Here is a 19121-nt window from a genome sequence, read left to right on the forward strand (position 1 = left end):
TTCCCTTTGCTCTGCTACCGTGACAGAGCTGGGGCACCTTACGAAATGGTTCTGTCAGCGCAATATAAATGCAAGCACTCTACAGATGTCCAGGGAGCGCAATTGTTGCGCCCATTGCGTTGAGCTATGGGTAACATGAAAGGCCGAAACCACCTTAGGGAGGAAAGCCGGGTGTGGTCATAACTGCACCTTGTCTTTGTGAAACCTAGTGTACGGCGGAACCACGGTAAGAGCTCTGAGCTCGGAGACTCGTCTGGCCGATGTAACAGCTACGAGGAAAGTTGTCGTCCAAGACAGGTATAGCAGAGGGCCGGTCGCGAACGGCTTGAATGGGGGAGACATAAGTCTGGTTAAAACTAGGTTGAGGTCCCAGGTTGGGGCTGGGCGGTGCACCCGAGGGTGCAAGCGCTCCAAGTCCTTGAGGGACCTCAAACCCATAGAGTGTGAGAACACGGAACGTTCACCTTAGCCTGGCTGGAAGGTAGAGATGGCTGCCAAGTGTACCCTCAGCGATGATACCGCTAGGTCCTGCCGCTGAAGGCCAGAGGCAGGCCAAATAGAGGGGATCGAGACCTCAGTAGGAGCAAGATCGAGCGTATTGCACCTGTAGAAGAAATGCTTCCACTCGGCCAGGTACGTTGACCAGGTGGAAGGCTTCCTGCCACCCCGGCTCAGTTACGCAGCAGCCACACCGTGAGGTGAAGAGGCTGCAGGTCCGGGTGACGAAGCCTGTCGTGGCCCTGAGTGATGAGGTCTGGGTGGGGTGGCAGGGTAATTGGGTTGGTTATTGACAGGCCGAGCAACGTGGTATATCAGTGCTGCCTGGACCACGCTGGAGTGATCATGATGATGCGCGCTCTGTCCCTGCAGAGTTTGAGTAGGACCTAATGAACCAGTGGGAACAGTGGGAAGGCATAAAGGAGTTGGCCTTTCCACGGCATCAGGAATGCGTCCAAGATCGATCACGAGGAGAGACCTTGGAAGGAGCAGAACATCTGGCATTTTCTGCTCTCGCGGTGAGCAAACTGGTCTATGTGAGGAAAAATCTCCACTTCTGGATAGCAGAACGCCTCACATGGGGCAGAATGACCACTCGTAAGACAGGAAAGACCTGCTGAGTCAAAGCACCAAGGCGTTCCGAATGCCTGGGAGAAAGGACGTCACCAGCTCCATCGAATAGGCCATGCAAAAATCCAAGAAATGGATGGCCTCCTGACAAAAGGGGGGAGGACCATGTCCCTCTCTGGTTATTTATGAAGCACATGGCCGTTGTGTTGGCTGTAAACACCGAGATACCATGGCCTTGCAGCTGCCGCTGGAACCCCTGGCACGCCAGGCGGACTACTCTCATTTTTGGGGCATTGATGTGGAATGCCAGCTCCCGAGAAGACCAAAGGCCTTAAGCTTGGAGGTGACCATGAGCACTCGAGCAGAGAGATGACGCGTCCGTTGTCAGGGGCAGTGAGGGCTGGGGCGGATGGAACCGCATCCCTGCCCACACCAGGGAGGGAGTTAGCCACCACTCTAGGGAGCCTAAGGTGCTCGAGGGAAGGGTGACTACCATGACCATTGGCTCCCTGTCCGGGCGGTACGCCAAGGTGAGCCGGACTTGGAGAGGACGGAGGCGGAGCTTGGCATGTTTGGTTACAAACTTGCGGGCAGCCATGGACCCAGGAGACTGAGACAAGTGCGAGCCGAGGTCGTTGGGAAAGTCTGCAGACCTCAGATGATTGTTGCCATCGCCTAAAACCGCGGCTGTGATAAGCAGGCTCCGGCTAGTTCGGAGACCAGGATAGCCCCTAGGAAGTCCAACCTCTGCGTGGGAACCAGAGTGGATTGCTCTATAGTAATCATCAAGCCTAGACCTGTGAATAAGACCGTGATGATGCCCATGTGCTGAGTGGTTTGTGTCTCAGAGTCTCCTCAGATAAGCGAATCGTCCAGATATGGAAAAACGCATATCCGACATCAGCGAAGGTAGGCGGCGACTATGGCCATACACTTGGTCAATACCTGTGGGGCTGCAGAAAGGCCAAACAGTAGGAAGTACTGACGGTTGGCTAGAAAGCGGAGGTATCTCCTGTGCGGAGGGAAGATGGCATTGTGAAAGTACGCGTCCTTCATATCGAGGGCGGCATAGCAGTCCCCAGGAGGCAAGGATGGGATAATGGTTCCCAGGGATACCATGCGGAACTTCAACCTTATCCTAAACTGGCTGAGTCCGCGCAGGACGAGGAAGGTCTGAGACCTCCGTTCGAGTGGGGGACTAGGGCATAATGGGAGTAAACCCCCTTGCTCCTTTCGTCCGTCGGCGTCTGCACCTCTTGTACAAGGAATTGCTTGTGAGAGGGGTCCCTGAAGGGGGACAGGGTTGGAACAAATTAGAGGTGGTACCCATGCTCCACCATGCGCAGGACCCAGCGATCTGAAATTAACTGGGGCCACGCCAGGAGAAAGCGGGATTGGGATCCCGGCCTGTGACTGGTACACCGCCCTCAGGCGCACCTTGGAAGGTTCGTCTTTGGTCCCAGTGGTAATTGCGAGGGACCCTGACCTTGGCTCTTTAGGGGTCCTGACGTTTGTCTGCGACCACCTTGGCCTCGCCGTTTGCCAAAGTCCTGTCTCTGGCTAGGCACAGAGTATGGCGGCTGGAGACAGAAAGGCCTGCGTTTGGTCGCTGGCATATGCATGCTGAGAGAGCGCATTAGGACCCTATTGTCCATCAGGCATATCTACACCAGCGACACCATCACAGGACCTAACCAGATCAGCCACACCATCACTGGTTCATTCACCTGCACGTCCACCAATGTAATATACGCCATCATATGCCAGCAATGCCCCTCTGCTATGTACATCGGCCAAACTGGACAGTCTCTACGGAAAAGGATAAATGGACACAAATCAGACATTAGGAATGGCAATATACAAAAACCTGTAGGAAAGCACTTCAACCTCCCTGGCCACACTATAGCAGACCTTAAGGTGGCCATCCTGCAGCAAAAAAACTTCAGGACCAGACTTCAAAGAGAAACTGCTGAGCTTCAGTTCATCTGCAAATTTGACACCATCAGCTCAGGATTGAACAAAGACTGTGAATGGCTTGCCAATTACAGAACCAGTTTCTCCTCTCTTGGTTTTCACACCTCAACTGCTAGAACAGGGCCTCATCCTCCCTGATTGAACTGACCTCATTATCTCTAGCTTGCTTGCTAGCACACATATATATACCTGCCCCTGGATATTTCCATTACATGCATCTGAGGAAGTGGGTATTCACCCACGAAAGCTCATGCTCCAAAACGTCTGTTAGTCTATAAGGTGCCACAGGATTCTTTGCTGCTTTTACAGATCCAGACTAACACGGCTACCCTCTGATACTTAACTCAGGAACCAATCCATGCAATAAACCTCGATGCCAACTCTGCCCATATATTTACGCCAGTGACACCACCACAGGACCTAACCAGATCAGTCCTAAGCCCCAGCAGGTATCTCCCACAGGGTGGAAGCCCCGAGACCCCCCTCCCCATGGGGCTGAAGCCCGAGCCCCAGCAGGTACGCCCTGTGGATGCTGAAGCTCTAAACTCTCGCAGGAGTGCCCTGCGGGGGCTGAAGCCATGTACCCTGCAGGAGCTTAAGTCCCAAGGCTGGCAGGTATCTCCCATGGGACTGAAGCCCCAAAAACCCTCCTCCCCATGGGGCTGAAGCCCTGAGCCCTGGCAGGTGCCTCCTGTGGGGCTGAAGGCCCTGAGACCTGGCAAGCATGCCCTGGCACTCAAATTTCTGAAGATTGTCATATGTGGCTTGGAGGGCCAGTAAATTAAGCTACCCCCTGGTCTATAGCAAAACCCAGTGTGGAGACTTTGCCACCTTTGGAACTCTGATATGGTAAATAAGACATTGCAAAGAAATAAAAAATAAGCTTTCACAGCAACACATATCTGATCTCCTCATTTGCATATGGGGAACAAACAATTCACAACCTCTAATCAGCATATTAACATATGGAAATATGCATTTTGTTGCATGACAGAGGAAAATAGGCCTCCCATCCTCCCTTCAATCCAGATTAGAATATGTTTGTTTTCATAGTTGGGGATGGCTGCATGGATCAAATAGCTGCACGTTCTGGATAGCCTAAGGACAAAGCATCAGATTGGAGACACTGGGACTTCTTAAAATTCTGAAACAAAATAGTGGGAAAATCTAGGATACCTGAGGTAAAATCTTGGCCACATTGAAATTAATAGGAGTTTTGAGACTGACTTGCAGAGGGCCAGGATTTCACCCTTTATAATTAGGCAGTTTGGGTTACCTAGGAAGGCAGCATGGGAGGGATAGCTCAGTGGTTTGAGCATTGGCCTGTTAAACCCAGGGTTGGTAGTTCAATCCTTGAGGGGGTCACTTAGGCATCTGGGGCAAAAATCAGTACTTGGTCCTGCTACTGAAGGCAGCGGTCTGGACTCGATGATCTTTCAAGGTCCCTTCCAGTTCTATCAGATAGGTATATCTCCATATACTATTATTAGTGAGAGACATGGCTAGCAATGCAGACACCTAGGTTTTATTCTGGATTGCCACTGACTTACTGTGTGGTCTGATCAAACTGTTTAACCTGTGTGTCTCAGTTTCCCCATCTGGAAAATGGGGGTAATACCTGCATAGGATCATCGAGTCCAGTGCCCAGCTATTGCAGGCAATCCTTTTATATAATCCCATTCATAAATATATTAAGCTTCATCTCCAAACTAGTTTGGATGTTTGCCTCTACTACTTCTCTAAGGTGCTTTAAGTTGCTCAAGTAAAAGGCACTCTAAGTGCCAGTTACTGTTTTCATGATTTTGCATTTTTTCCACAGGCACCAACAAAGCATTCAGTGATCCTTTTTTAACCTCACCTATCTATAAAAATTCTTAGGTAAACATCATAAACATCTGAGTACTTCCCATAATTATGGAATGTGCACAAAGATATAATCTCTCTTCTCACTAGTCAGTTGCAAATGGATTTAATTTTTTTTGTACTCCCCCCCTCCCTCCTTTTTAAATCTAGTGTTACTGAGGGATGTCTTAGTTAAAGATGTGGGTGTTCTGCATTTTGCCTAGAAGGTGTTGCAATTCATCTTTATATCTTTTGGGAGTGAGTTCCAGATTCATGGGCCAGTCATTGAGAAAAACTGTCTCCCACACAGTAGGTTCACTTTTGGAGGTTGACAGTTCAATCACATTCTACACCTATAGGTCATGAATGGGTGAATCATGGTGTCTGTGTCTGAGTCATCAGAAATGGGCAAAGTCTTATTATAGAAAAGCATTTTTTCATGGTCATGGCTTTGTGGATATCCAGAAGCAGTGAGGAGTTCAGAGGAATACTGAAGCACTTAGCAGAAACCCTTAAGGGAGGTTTCCTCTTCCCTGCTACCATATCCTCTTCCCCTCCCTCTCTCCCACCCTACCCCATGGATTAAACTTCAGCTTCCTGCTCTTCATACATACTGCTTATTTCAACCAGATCCTTGGAGAGATAAGAGTTGGTGCTGTTTGCATGCTATTGCCATTTCCATCCATTCTGCTTATCAATCTCCCTGACTGACATCATAAAGAAGTAGAAGATGGAAAGGAGGACGCATCCCTGAGGGACAACGCATGAAAGATACGAAGATGGAAGTGCAGGTACCAATCAATTCTCTGGACACAGTTTGAACAGAATGAATGGAACTACCTCATAGCTTGTCTACACTACAAAATTAAGTCAACTTTATCTAATCCGACCTCGAGCCTCCAAATTAAGTTGATTGTGTGCGGCCACACCATGCTCATTGTCTCAATGGAGTTTGTCCTCACTAGCAGCGTTTGCATCGATGCACAAAGCAGTGCATTGTGCATAGCTATCCCAAAGTGCAATTTGCTGCAGTGTGTTTTGGGAAGTTTGTGCAATGCTTTATGGGACCAAAACATCGTCTCAAGGGAGAATGGGAACATTGCATCAGCATCCCATGATGCACTGTCCTCCCTCCCTCATATAAACAGCAAACAACCCAGCAGTTTTCGCACCTTAAAACTGCCGCACGTATACCATAACTCCAGAAGCATGGAGCCTGCTCAGCTGTGCAGTCTTGTTATGAGCATCTCAGGCTTGGTCTACAGTACGCGTTTAAACCGATTTTAGCAGCGTTAAACCGATTTAACGCTGTACCCATCCACTCTACGAGGCCCTTTATATTGATATAAAGGGTTCTTTAAACAGATTTCTGTACTCCTCCCCGATGAGAGGAGTAGCGCTAAAATCGGTATTACCATATTGGATTAGGGTTAGTGTGGCCGCAAATCGACGGTATTGGCCTCCAGGCGGTATCCCACAGTGCACCACTGTGACTGCTTTGGACAGCAATCTCAACTCGGATGCAGTGGCCAGGTAAACAGGAAAAGCCCCGCGAAATTTTGAATTTCATTTCCTGTTTGCCCAGCGTGGAGCTCTGATCAGCACGGGTGGCAATGCAGTCCCAAATCCAAAAAGAGCTCCACCATGGACCGTACGGGAGATACTGGATCTGATCACTGTATGGGGAAACCAATCTGTTCTATCAAAGCTCCGTTACAGAAGACGAAATGCCAAAGCGTTTGAAAAAAAAATCTACAGGCTACACAATGCTGTGTGACAAGCGTAACGGGAAGCCAGAGACTCAAATGAACGCTCATGGAGGGAGGGAGGGGGTACTGAGGACTCCACCTATCCCACAGTCCCCAGCAGTCTCCGAAAAGTATTTGCATTCTTGGCTGAGCTCCCAATGCCTGTAGGTTCAAACACATTGTCCGGCGTGGTTCAGAGAACAGACAGTCAATTTACTCCTCCCTCCCACGTGAAAGAAAGAGAAAGAATTCATTTCTTGACTTCTTTCAGTGTCACCCTGTGTCTACTGAATGCTGCTGGTAGAGGCGATGCTGCAGCAGTGAAGAGCAGTATCCACTCCTCTCCCCTGCCCGGTGGCAGACGGTGCAGTAGGACTGGTAGCCATCCTTGTTATCAACCCGTGAGTGCTCCTGGCTGGCTTCAAGTGAGGCTGGCCGGGGGCGCCTGGGTGAAAATAGGAATGATTCTCGATCATTCCCAGTAGATGGTACAGAACGGCTGGTAACCGTCCTCATCATAGCAACTGGGGGCTGAGCTCCATCAGCCCCCTCCCTTTCCTGTGTAAAGAAAAGATTCTGTCCTGCCTGGACTATCGTAGCAGTGGGATGCTGGGCTCCTTTCCTCTGCACCGCTTAATGTCCTGCCTGGACTGTCATAGCACTGGGAGGCTGCCTCCCCCTCATTTTATCTCACTAACAAGTCATTGTTTCTTCTTCCTGCATTCTTTATAACTTCGTGACACAAATGGAGGGGACACTGCCACGGTATACCAGGAAGGTTGGGGGAGGAGGGAAGCAACGGGTGGGGTTGTTGCAGAGGCACCTCCCGTGAATGGCATGTAGCTCATCATTTCTGCGGGATCTGACACGGAGCAGCTGTGCTCTCTGATACACTGGTTCTCTAGTACACTTGCCCCATATTCTAGGCAGGACTGACTCTATTTTTAGAAACCATAAAGGAGGGATTGACTTGGGGAGTCATTCCCAGTTTTGCCTTTGTGTTCCCGGCCGATCTCAGCCAGGGGCACCCATGATAGCAGCAGACAGCACAGAACGACAGATAATGGTCATCTCATTGCCAGTTTACACCGGCAGCAGACGGTACAGAACGACTAATAATTGTCTCTGCTATCATGCAAAAGCAAATGAATGCTGCTGTGTAGCGCTGGAGTATTGCCTCTGTCCGTGGCATCCAGTACACATACGGTGACTGTAAAATAAATAAATAAATAAATAAAAATAAAAAGCTGAACAGGCTCCATGGTTGCCGTGCTATGGCATCTGCCAGGGCAATCCAGGGAAAAAGGGAGCGAAATGATTGTCTGCCGTTGCTTTCCCGGAGGAAGGAATGACTGATGACATTTACCCAGAACCACCCGCAACAATGATTTTTGCCCCATCAGCCACTGGGCTCTCAACCCAGAATTCTAAGGGGGGGGGAGACTGCGGGAACTATGGGATAGTTACGGCATAGCTACCCACAGTGCAATGCTCCGGAAATCGACGCTAACCTCGGACCATGGACACACACCACCGAATTAATGTGCTTAGTGTGGCCGCGTGCACTCGACTTTATACAATCTGTTTTATAAAACCGGTTTATGTAAAATCGGAATAATCCCGTAGTGTAGACGTACCCTCAAACACCTCAAGCCTTCAGCTCTGAAAATACTGCAGGAGAAGTAGGATCCGCTGCATGGAACATAGTGATGTCCTGCAAGCAGCCCTGCTGCAAGCCATTGAAAAAACAATTCACAGTTGCTGCTGGCAGCCACAGAGCAGCTGCACACTGTCGAGCGCCGCTTCTGGTCCCATGAAACAAGCACTGACTGATGGGACTGCATCATTTGACAGGCAGGAAATGACGAGCAGTGGCTGCAGAACTTTCGAATGTGGAAGACCACTTTCCAGGAACTTTGTGCAGAGCTTTTCCCTGCCCTGCAGTTCAGCAGCACAAAAACCAGAGCTGCTCTAACAGTGGAGAAGCGAATGGTGATCATTATTTGGAAGTTAGCAACACCAGACAGTTACTGGTCAGTCAGGAATCAATTTGGAGTAGGTAAATCAACAGTGGGAGCTGCTGTGCTCCAAGTGTGCCAGGCCATTAACTGACTACTGTTATGAAGGGTAGTGAGTCCAGGTAATGTGCAGGACATAGTGGATGGTTTTGCCGCAATGAGGTTCCCTAACTGTGGTGGGGCGATAGATGGCACGCATAGCCTTATCTTGGCACCAGACCACCTTGAGTACAAAAACTGAAAGGGATACTTTTAAATGGTGTTGCAAGTGCTGGTGGATCACAGGGGGCGTTTCAACTACATCAGCATAGAATGGTCAGGAAAGGTTCATGACGCGCAGCAATTTTAATAAACTTTAGTGTAATAAGATTGAGAAGGACAAAAAATATGATAGTTAAGATCTTATTACAATCAAAGCAACTCTTTGTACAGCAGAGACAAAAAGTAACCAGTAAAGCCTGCTAGGATATAGGTATTCAGGCCTGTCTGCAAAGGCCTATACTTTAGGAATTTAGGTGTATTCTTATCATTTAGCTCAGGGGTCAGCAACCTTTCAGAAGTGGTGTGCTGAATCTTCATTTATTCACTCTAATTTAAGGTTTCGTGTGGCGGTAATACATTTTAATGTTTTTTAGAAGGTCTCTCTCTTCAAGTCTATATATTATATAACTAAACTAGTGTTGTATTGTAAAATAAACAAGGTTTTCAAAATATTTAAGAAGTGTCATTTAAAATTAAATTAAAACGTTGATCTTACGCCGCCGGCCCGCTCAGCCCGGTGCTGGTCTGGGGTTCTGTTCACCTAGGCTGGCAGTGGGCTGAGTGGGGCCTGTGGCTGGGACCCCAGCGGGGAAGTGTCTGGCAGCCAGAACCCCAGACTGGCAGCCGGCTGTGCGGGTCTAGCAGCCGGGACCCCAGACCTGCCAGCTGGCATCCCGGCCGCCGGACCCACCCAGCCCGCTGCCGGTCTAGGGTCCTGGCCCTGCCCACATACAGTGGGTACCTACCTTCTTCCTGGTCCTGGCCCATTCTCTTCCTTTCTCTGCACTGAGCTGAGACTGGGAGCGGACCAAGCACGGGGCTGGGGGTGAAGGGTCTGGCCAGGAGCTAGAATGAAGGAGGGGGCTCAGAGTTGGGGCAGGAGTTTTGGGTGTGGGGGCACTTACCTGGTCAGCTCCCATTTGATGTGAGGAGTGCAGATGGGAATGTGAGTGGGGGTGCAGGAGCTTCCGTTTGGTGCTCAGGGTGGGGGTGGGGATGTGCGGGGGTGCATGGGAAGTGGGGGGTGCAAGGGTCAGGGCAGAGGGCTGGGGGTATGTGAGAGGGTGCAGGTATCAGGGTAGGGGGGCTGGGTATATGTGGGGGTGCCAGAGTCAGAGCTAGGGTCATGGGGGAGGTGAAGGAGTCAGAGGGCTGGGTGGTACAGGGCTCAGGGCAGGGGCCTGGGGGAGATGGGGGGGGTAGAGGGCAGGGCTCAGGGCAGTGGGTTGTGTGACTGCCCCCCCGAACTCCCAACCCCCCTGCTCCTTGTCCCAACTACCCCCTCCTGGGACCCCACCCCCTATCTAATCCTCCCTGCCCCTTGTCCCCTGACTGCCCCAACCTTTATCCACACCCCCGCAACCCAGACAGAACTCCCTGGACTCCCATGCCTATCTAACTGCTCCCCGCCCCCTGACAGGAGCCCGAGAACCCTGGACTCATACAACGCCCCCTGCTCCCTGCCTGCCCCAACCCCTCTCCACATCCCTGACTCTTGACAGCCACCCCAGAACTCCCAACTCATCCAACGCCGCATAGCTCCTTGTCCCCTGACCAGCCCCTCTAGAGACCCCCCCAACTGCCCCCCAGGACCCTCCTTGCTCCCTGCCCCCTGACTGACCTGATCCCTATCCACTCCCCATCCCCTAACAGACCCCGGGACTCCCATGCCCCATCCACCCCCCAGCTCCCTAACTGCCCCCTCCAGAGACCTCCGCCCCTAACCACCCCCCCGGGATCCCACCCCCCCATCCAACCCACCCTGCTCCCTGTCTGCCCCCACCCCTTATCCAACCCCCCAACCCCCAGACCCCTTACCATGAGGCTCCCCGCTCATCCAGAGTTTTGTTGTTGCCGCCACTGCCACCACCGCATGCAGCCCCGCCCCTCAGAGCGCTGCACGCGTGGCGGTGGAGCTCCAGATGAACGGGGAGCAGTTTTCCCTCCACACGGAGCCAAACGCTGCCCTGCAGGAGCACGCAGTTCCGGCCCCCAGAGTATTGCGTGCGGTGGCAGGGGTCCAGGGGAAGGCGGGAGAGGGGCCAGTAGCTTGCTGCGCTCGGCCAGCGCTCCGGCCAGGGAGCGCGGACCCTGCAGCTTGCCGCGTCGGCAGGATTTTTAATGGCACACTGGAGTCCCAGCAGGCTCCAGCGTGCCATTAAAAATCAGCTCACGTGCCATCTTTGGTATGCATGCCATAGGTTGCCGACCCCTGACTGAGCTAGTCATAGAGGTATAAAAGAAAATCAAAATCATTGTCTGCCAGTCTAAGGGCCTTCTCTTACTGTGACAGTCTGGGGCCTGGTTCTTAGGCTAAGGCCTTCTGCTAAGGAGCAGAGGCCAGCCATAAGCTGGGAAGTGTATGTCACATCCTTACAGTCCAAACTAGTCACAATGAAATAAGTGCTATTGGGCTGTTAGGAATATAATCCTGTCCTGATATTCCTGTCACCTCCAGAGAAAGGGAAGAGCCTAGAAGATATAAAAGGAAACTTAGTTTGATAGCATCCTGTCTGGCAAGAACTCACTTACCATTAGCTGGGATGTGAAACCCTCATTTCTGTATTGTTCTGCCCCTGTAGTCTCCAGTCCCTATTGTTTGTCTGTATAATCTCTGTCTGGTTCTGTGATTGTTTCTGTCTGCTGTATAATTCATTTTGTTAGGTGTAAACCAATAAAGGTGGTGGGATATAATTGGTTAAATAACTATGTTACAATATGTTAGGATTGGTTAGTTAAATTTCAATAAAATGATTGGTTATGGTATAGCTAAGCAGAACTCAAGTTTTACTATATAGTCTGCAGTCAGTCAGGAAGTAAGGGGGGATGGGAACAGGGACTGGGGCTGGGGGAAAGCTGGGAAGAGGGACACTAATGAAGGAAACTGGAATCATGCTTGCTGGAAGTTCACCCCAATAAACATCCAATTGTTTGCGCCTTTGGACTTCAGGTATTGTTGCTCTCTGTTCATCGAGAAGGACCAGGGAAGTGAGAGGGTGAAGGAATAAGCTCCCTAACAAAGCCCACCAAGAAAATTTACCTCTGAACACGGTACACTCGTGTCCATGGTGGTACAAGAGCCAGAATTCTAGCCACCAAATCCACTAAGGTGCTTGGAGAATAACTCTTGTATCTTCCAGATTTCCAGAGCTCATACAGGCCAGTACCACGGATCACTAGAGTTGGGTAGAGTTTCATGCCATCAGGGCGAAAAGAAGGGTTCTCAAAAAACTCCTATAAACACAGAACACAAATGAAGATCAGAAACCAAAGCACTAGCATCCTGGGGCTTTCAAACCAGAAGCTCTCTCTTAAAAAAAAAAAAAATAAAATAAAATAATCAAGCTGCATCAGAAGGATAGATGCTTAAAGCACAATTATGAGAATGTCTGTTCAATTTAAAAAGACGGTCTTACATTCAGTTTCCAATATTTTTATCAGTCTAAAGACTTATTCTTAAATGTGGAGGATTATACCTTTTTATAAAAGAATAAGATTGCTGCAGAAAAATTCACATAAAGGGAGGATGCAGATTTCACCAGACTTCAATATGAAGTAAATAGATATCTGAGCCGTATTATTCATTGTAACAGAATTTTGCCCAGAATCAGAACAATATTAAGGAATGGGCATATCTTCACTCTCTGTGGACAGCATTCAGAGATTACTCAAAGTGTCCAGGATACATCAACTGAATAGTAATATAAAAACAACTGAAACCGCATGTCACCTATGTGCTGAGCAATACTGTCAAGGTGGGACAAACAGCACCTACTACTCACTTATCCATGTCTACATTCCAGTACACAGCTCCAAAGTGAAAATCTCCAAATTTCTATGGTCACTGGAAGCCATTAGGCATGTATAGTGTGCAGAAAAGTTACTACAAATAAAACTCCAGTAATCACAACTAAGGTCATTAGTCAAAAGATAAAAGATTGATTAGAAGCACTGAGTCAATTATCTCACATTTGTCTATCTAGGTGCTGACAAGGCTCTCATCACTGTAGTATCTCACAATCATTAATGGATTTTAATCTGACACCACCATTTATAAAGTAGGAAAAGGTTATCCCAATTTTACTGATGAACTGAGACACAGGATGTAATAAGTGACTTGCACACAGTCACACAAGTAGTCTGTGGCTGAGCTGGGAACAGAACTCAGATAATGTCAGTCCCATTCCAGTTCCTGAAAAACAAGACTGTCCTTTCTCCTATCTAATTTACCATCCTCACTAGGATGGAAGACCAATGAATTCTGAATCATGTTTACCAAGGAATACCACAACATGGCCAGACACCATGTTGTGAGAAAACTAATGAATTGTATTAGTCAAATATATACACACACATATTATATATATATACACACACATATTATATATATACACACACACATATATATATACACACACACATAATTATAATTAGATAAATTAATATTATATATATTATAACAAGATATAATGGAATTTTTGCTTTTTAAATGTGTCTACTGATGCAGCATTAAAGAACTGAGCTGAATCAGTTTCAGGTTTGCGTAAATTATTAAAACTGGTTTGTGTGTCTTATTTGTAAGATTTTTGGTCTGTGTAAATAGAGGGGTGGAGCAGAGAGTCATAGTGCCTCCCCCCCCCCCAATAAACGAACAAGTAACAATCCAAGACCACATAAACAGACAAGTAAGGTAAGTACTGGATAGACCCAGTGGGGTTTACAGCACAGGACAGAAGTAGACAGATAAAAGTAAGTTTTAACAAAATAAACAAAAATGTATTAGTTTAGGTTAGTTATTGTGATTTATGAATGAGAATGTTCTAGACAGGTACACAGATGAGGTAACTTAGTAAACTGAGTCTGTGCAAAGTTACAGAACAAGGGATAAAATACAGGTGATTGACAACAGAAGAGTGGAGAAGACACAGGGGAAGAACATAGCAGAGCCCAGAGATTTGAAGAGTCACCCTGTCACCAGCACAGGTAACTTGATTAATTACCTTTCTTATCTTAACTGGTTTTGCATCATGTGTAATTCATAGGTGATAACAGCATTGTCTTTAAAACATGAAAAATAAAGGCTATAAGAAACTGTTTAAGCCTACATTGAAACGGATCTCATCTTTCACCAAACAACGTGCTCAGCAAAAGCTTTGGTGGTGCGGTAAGATCACCAGTGATGACCATCAGTTGAACATCCAGCCATATTCAGTCCTGGAACCTTAGTCTATGACAGAGATCGGCAACCTTTGGCATGTGGCTCGCCAGGGTAAGCACCCTGGTGGGCCAGGCCACTTTGTTTACCTGCTGCGTCCGCAGGTTCGGCCAATTGCAGATCCCACTGGCCACGGTTCACTGCTCCAGGCCAATGGAGGTTGCGCGAAGCAGCAGACAGCATATCCCTTGGCCCGCATTGCTTCCGCAGCCCCATTGACCTGGAGCAGCGAACTGCGGCCAGTGGGAACAGCGTTCAAACGAGCCTGCAGACGCGGCATGTAAACAATCCGGCCCAGCCCACTCGGTGCTTACACTGGCGAGCTGTGTGCCAAAGGTTGCCGATCCCTGGTCTATGACAAGTCACAGTTCTTGGGAAGGTTTTGTTTTGTTCGTAAAATCCTTTCTGTTGAGGCCTTCTGAAGTGAAAGAGTTTTTTACCAAAAGAAGGATTCAGTCAAATCCCCGGTCAGCAGAAACCCTTTTATCCCAAAGTTTCCATGAACCAACTTTTCATTATGGCCCACAAACTATTTCACGTGTCAAAATTAAATGATGTTAGGATGTCATCTCAGCCGTGTCATGAAAAGTGAAAGTAATAATACTTTGCATACATATACATGTTAGCAATTTTCATAATCTCAAAGCACTTTACAAACAGAACCACAAAACATTCCAGTGAGCCAGGTAAACAACACTGGACACATTTGTGGAACAGGCAACCTGAGGCACAGAAAGATCAAATGTCTCACCCAACGCCACATACGAATCAGTGGCTGGGCCAAGAACAGAATTCAGCAGGCCAGACACTCAGGGCTTGGCTACACTTGCAGGTGTGCAGCGCTGGGAGTTACAGCTGTCTTCGTACAGCTGTGTAGGGAAAGCGCTGCAGTGTGGCCACACCGAGAGCTACCAGTGCTACAGTGTGGCCACATTTGCAGCGCTGTTGGGAGTGGTGCATTGTGGGCAGCTATCCCACAGAGCACCTCGTCCCATTTTGGCGCCGTGGGTTGTGGGAAGGGGACGGAAGGGTGCGGGTCATTCCGCTTCCTGTCCCAACGCCCTGTGGTGCATCACTTCACATCCCAGCAGTCACTGTTTTTCCATCCATGTTTGGCGTCATTGTGAATCTCCCAACGGTTTCTGTGCAGCACGATTTCTGTAGGAAATGGAGCCCAAGCTGCTGAGGACTTTGCTGATGAGTGTCGCCAGCACATCACGGTTGGCAGTTGAGCTATTCCTTCAGCTCCAAAATGACAGTGAGGAGTCTGACGATGATATCGAGTCGCCTGACACGTATGACACTAAATTGCTTGTGGCATTAACGGAAATGCTCAGCACCGTGGAACGCCGCTTTTGGGCTCGGGAAACAAGCACTGAGTGGTGGGATCACATCGCCATGGAAGTCTCAGATGACGAGCAGTGGCTGCAGAACTTTCGGATGAGAAAAGCCACTTTCATGGGACTGTGTGAGGAGCTCGCCCCCACCCTGCGGTGCAAGGACACGAGACTGAGAGCTGCCCTGCCAGTGGAGAAGCGGGTGGCTATTGCAATCTGGAAGCTGGCAACTCCAGACAGCTACTGATCAGTCGCGAACCAGTTTGAAGTGGGAAAGTCGACCGTTGGAATCGTGTTGATGCAAGTTTGCAGGGCCATTAATCACATCCTGCTAAGAAGAACCGTGACTCTGGGGAACGTGCAGGACATTCTGGATGGCTTTGCACAAATGGGTGTCCCTAACTGTGGAGGGGCGACAGATGGGACGCATATTCCTGTTCTGGCACCATCCCACCTAGCATCCGAGCACATTAACGGGAAGGGGTATTTCTCTATGGTTCTCCAGGTGCTTGTGGATGACCGTGGGCGTTTCATTGACATTTACACAGGCTGCCCTGGAAAGGTGCATGATGCACGCATCTTTCGGAACAGTGGCCTGTTCAGGAAGCTGCAGGCCGGGACTTTTTTCCCAGACCAGAAGATCACAGTAGGGGACGTCGAAATGCCCATTGTGATCCTTGGAGACCCCGCTTACCCATTAATGCCTTGGCTCATGAAACCGTATACAGGGAAGCTTGACAGGAGCAAGGACCGGTTCAACTACAGGCTGAGCCGGTGCAGAATGACTGTGGAGTGTGCTTTTGGCCGTTTAAAAGGATGCTGGAGATCTCTTTATGGGAAGCTAGACTTGGGGGAAACCCTGTGGTTATATCTGCGTGCTGTACCCTCCATAATATTTGTGAAGGGAAGGATGAAACATTCAGTCAGGAATTGACCTCTGAGGTTCAATGCCTGGAGGCTGAATTTGCACAGCCAGAGAGCAGGGCTACTAGAGAGGCCCAGTACAGGGCTACAAGGATTAGGGATGCCTTGAGGGAGGAATTTGAGGCTGAAAACCAACAGTAATGTTTGGTGCCTTACACGGGAGTGAAGTGCAGTGGTTCAATGATTTGCAGTGTCTGTTTTTTTCCTGGGCTACGGTATCTTTCACTTTCTGCAATAAAAAAACCTGTTTTAAAAGCCAAGAATTCATTTATTGAAAAGAAAATAACTAAAAGGGCAGTGGCGTGGGGTGGTGAACTGTACAGTCAGAGGTTTGAATATGTCCTGTCTGGAGTGCTGTGCAATGACTGCTGCACTTCAGGATGAAAATGCTGCATGGTGATGGGGGTTGAGTGCAGAGGGTAAAGGTTGTAGTTCTCAGGGCTGGTAGGTGAACGTACAGGTGTTGGGGGCAGCTGATGGTGGTAAGAACCTGGATGCTGGAGAAGGGGGTTTTGAGCTGACATTGGGGCACAAGGGAAAGAGCTTTGGGACTGGGAGAGGGGCGGCATGGTAGTGGTCTGCCTGCATGGCTACGGGTTTGACTGGATACAATCTGTTTGGCGCGCCAGGATGCTTATCAGCTGCTTCGTGCTTTTCTTCTTAGCCACTGCCTTTCTCCTGCTTTCTCTTTCCCTCCAGTCCTGCATTTTTTCCCTCCAGTCCTGCAGTTTTTTATTCTCTCTAGCAGACTGATTCATAACTGCTTTCACCATGCTTTTTCGTGGCTTCTTCCTCAGGTTTTGTAGCCTCTCAGCAGTCTCTGATACAGCTAGTCGAGTATTCAAGGACACTGTTATTAGAAAGACAAAAATTGAAACATTTAACAGAGAGGCAGCATTGTATATAATCACAGTGAAGGATTTTACAGTCTCACTTTATCATACTTTCCACATACCAAACAGAGCACACAGAACCCACAGCAGCGAAGAAATGGTGAGTAACGGGGAATGAGTGCAGGAGTTAATTAATCCTGGAAGATATCTCGCTGCTGCCGGTCACCTGGGAAGGGGGACAGATTGGTTCAGGGCTGTACTGGGGTTTGTGTGTGTTAGGGAAAGCAAACAGCTGCAGGGGGACCTACACTGAACACTATCCCAACATTTTCCACAGGAGTTTATCCTGGAAGATATCTCGCTGCTGCGGGTCACCTGGGAAGCAAGAGAGCAACTTCTACAGCAATGCAGATTCCGCCCTGGCCCCTGTGCAGCTTGCCTGTGTGCAGCAACGGTCCCTCACCCCTCGCGGCACAGTGGCGCGGACGCGTTAGCCTGAATGGGATAAGGACCACAGTGGCTCTCCCTATAAACTTGCGCAAGCGCATTGCCCACGCTCTGGCAGAAACTTTTGAAGAGATTACCGAGGCCGATTACCATGACGTGATAGACCACATCAATGGGCTATTCCACATCTAGACATGCATGCATGCAGCCATAACCCCTCGTCCTCTCCCGAAACATTTCCATCCTGAAAATAAAAGCTGCTTACCAGGAACCCGCTCCTCTGCTTCTCCTTCACCAACAAGTTCCAGCAGCTGCGATTGGCTACCTTCCTCCTGGCTTGAGAAGAGCTCCTGGCTGCATGCCTCTTGGGACTCCGGGGTGTTCCCCCCCCCCCCCAGTACTATCACTGTCGGTCCCCCCGCCCATCTCCCCTCCCCTCCCTGCTCTGAACTGTCCATTGTGGTCGTCGGATTGGCAGTGGGGTCACCTCCAAGTATCGCGTCCAGCTCCTTGTAAAAATGGTAGGTCGTGGGGGCAGCACCTGAGCGGTGGTTTCCCTCGCGGGCTTTGCAATAGGCACTCTGCAGCAACTTTACTTTAACCCTGCACTGCACTGCACCGCATCCCGGTTATGGCCCCTTTCCAGCATGACCCTTGAGATCTGCCCATAGGTATCATAATTCCTACAGCTGGGGCGCAGCTGTGACTGCACAGCTTCATCCCCCCAAACACTGATGAGGTCCATCAACTCGCCATTGCTCCATGCTGGGGCTCGTTTGGTGCATGGAGGCATGGTCCCTGATTGATTGCACTCCACACCTGGCTGAGCAAACAGGAAGGGGATTTTTAAAATTCCCGGGGCATTTAAAAGGAGGGCCACCTGAGCCCAGGGCAGTAGAGTGCGAACTGATGAGCAGAGTGGCTGAACAGGCATTCTGGGATACCTCTGAATACTTCGGAGGCCAATTACAGCGCTTTTGCTGGCCACACTTGCGGAGCAGCGCTGCATCACCAGCGCTGCAATCCTTATATCCGAAACAGAGCAGGAGTACAACCAGCGCTGCAGCCAGGGAGATGCAGCGCTGTATGTGCCTCGCAAGTGTGGGCGGTGAGTAAGTTGCAGCGCTGGTGGTGGGTTTACAGCACTGCAACTCTCCAGTGTAGCCAAGCCCTCAGAGTCATGCTTCAATGACAGATTTGCATCCTCTTGAGGGAGCTCAAAGGTACTCAATGTGTAAAAGAAAGCAGTTATGAAAGGAGGAATGAGTAACCCCTCTAGCACTAGATCATGGTGCTCTGAAGAGAAAAATAAAGACATCAGGATGCTTTGTTTGGAAATTCATAGACTTAAATCTGAAGAGGCTGGAGCAATATGACCAAGCAGCACAAAAATAAAAGTGAATTATTGCAGTAAGGAAGCACTGAAAACTTCTACAATGAAACACAGAAAACAC

The 19121-nt window shown here is 49.2% G+C and overlaps 1 protein-coding gene across 1 annotated transcript in view; it reads right to left on the reverse strand.

The window, feature by feature from the left end:
• The window catches only part of ELP3 (elongator acetyltransferase complex subunit 3), a 178674-nt gene that overhangs the window by 57722 nt on the left and 101831 nt on the right, over positions 1 to 19121 (reverse strand). Inside the window, exon 10 of the mRNA XM_030555159.1 lies at positions 11952 to 12145. Coding sequence (XP_030411019.1) covers positions 11952 to 12145 — 194 coding nt within the window. The remainder of the gene's footprint in view (positions 1 to 11951; positions 12146 to 19121) is intronic.

This window comes from Gopherus evgoodei, chromosome 3 (assembly GCF_007399415.2).
Source record: "Gopherus evgoodei ecotype Sinaloan lineage chromosome 3, rGopEvg1_v1.p, whole genome shotgun sequence".
NCBI lineage: Eukaryota > Metazoa > Chordata > Testudines > Testudinidae > Gopherus > Gopherus evgoodei.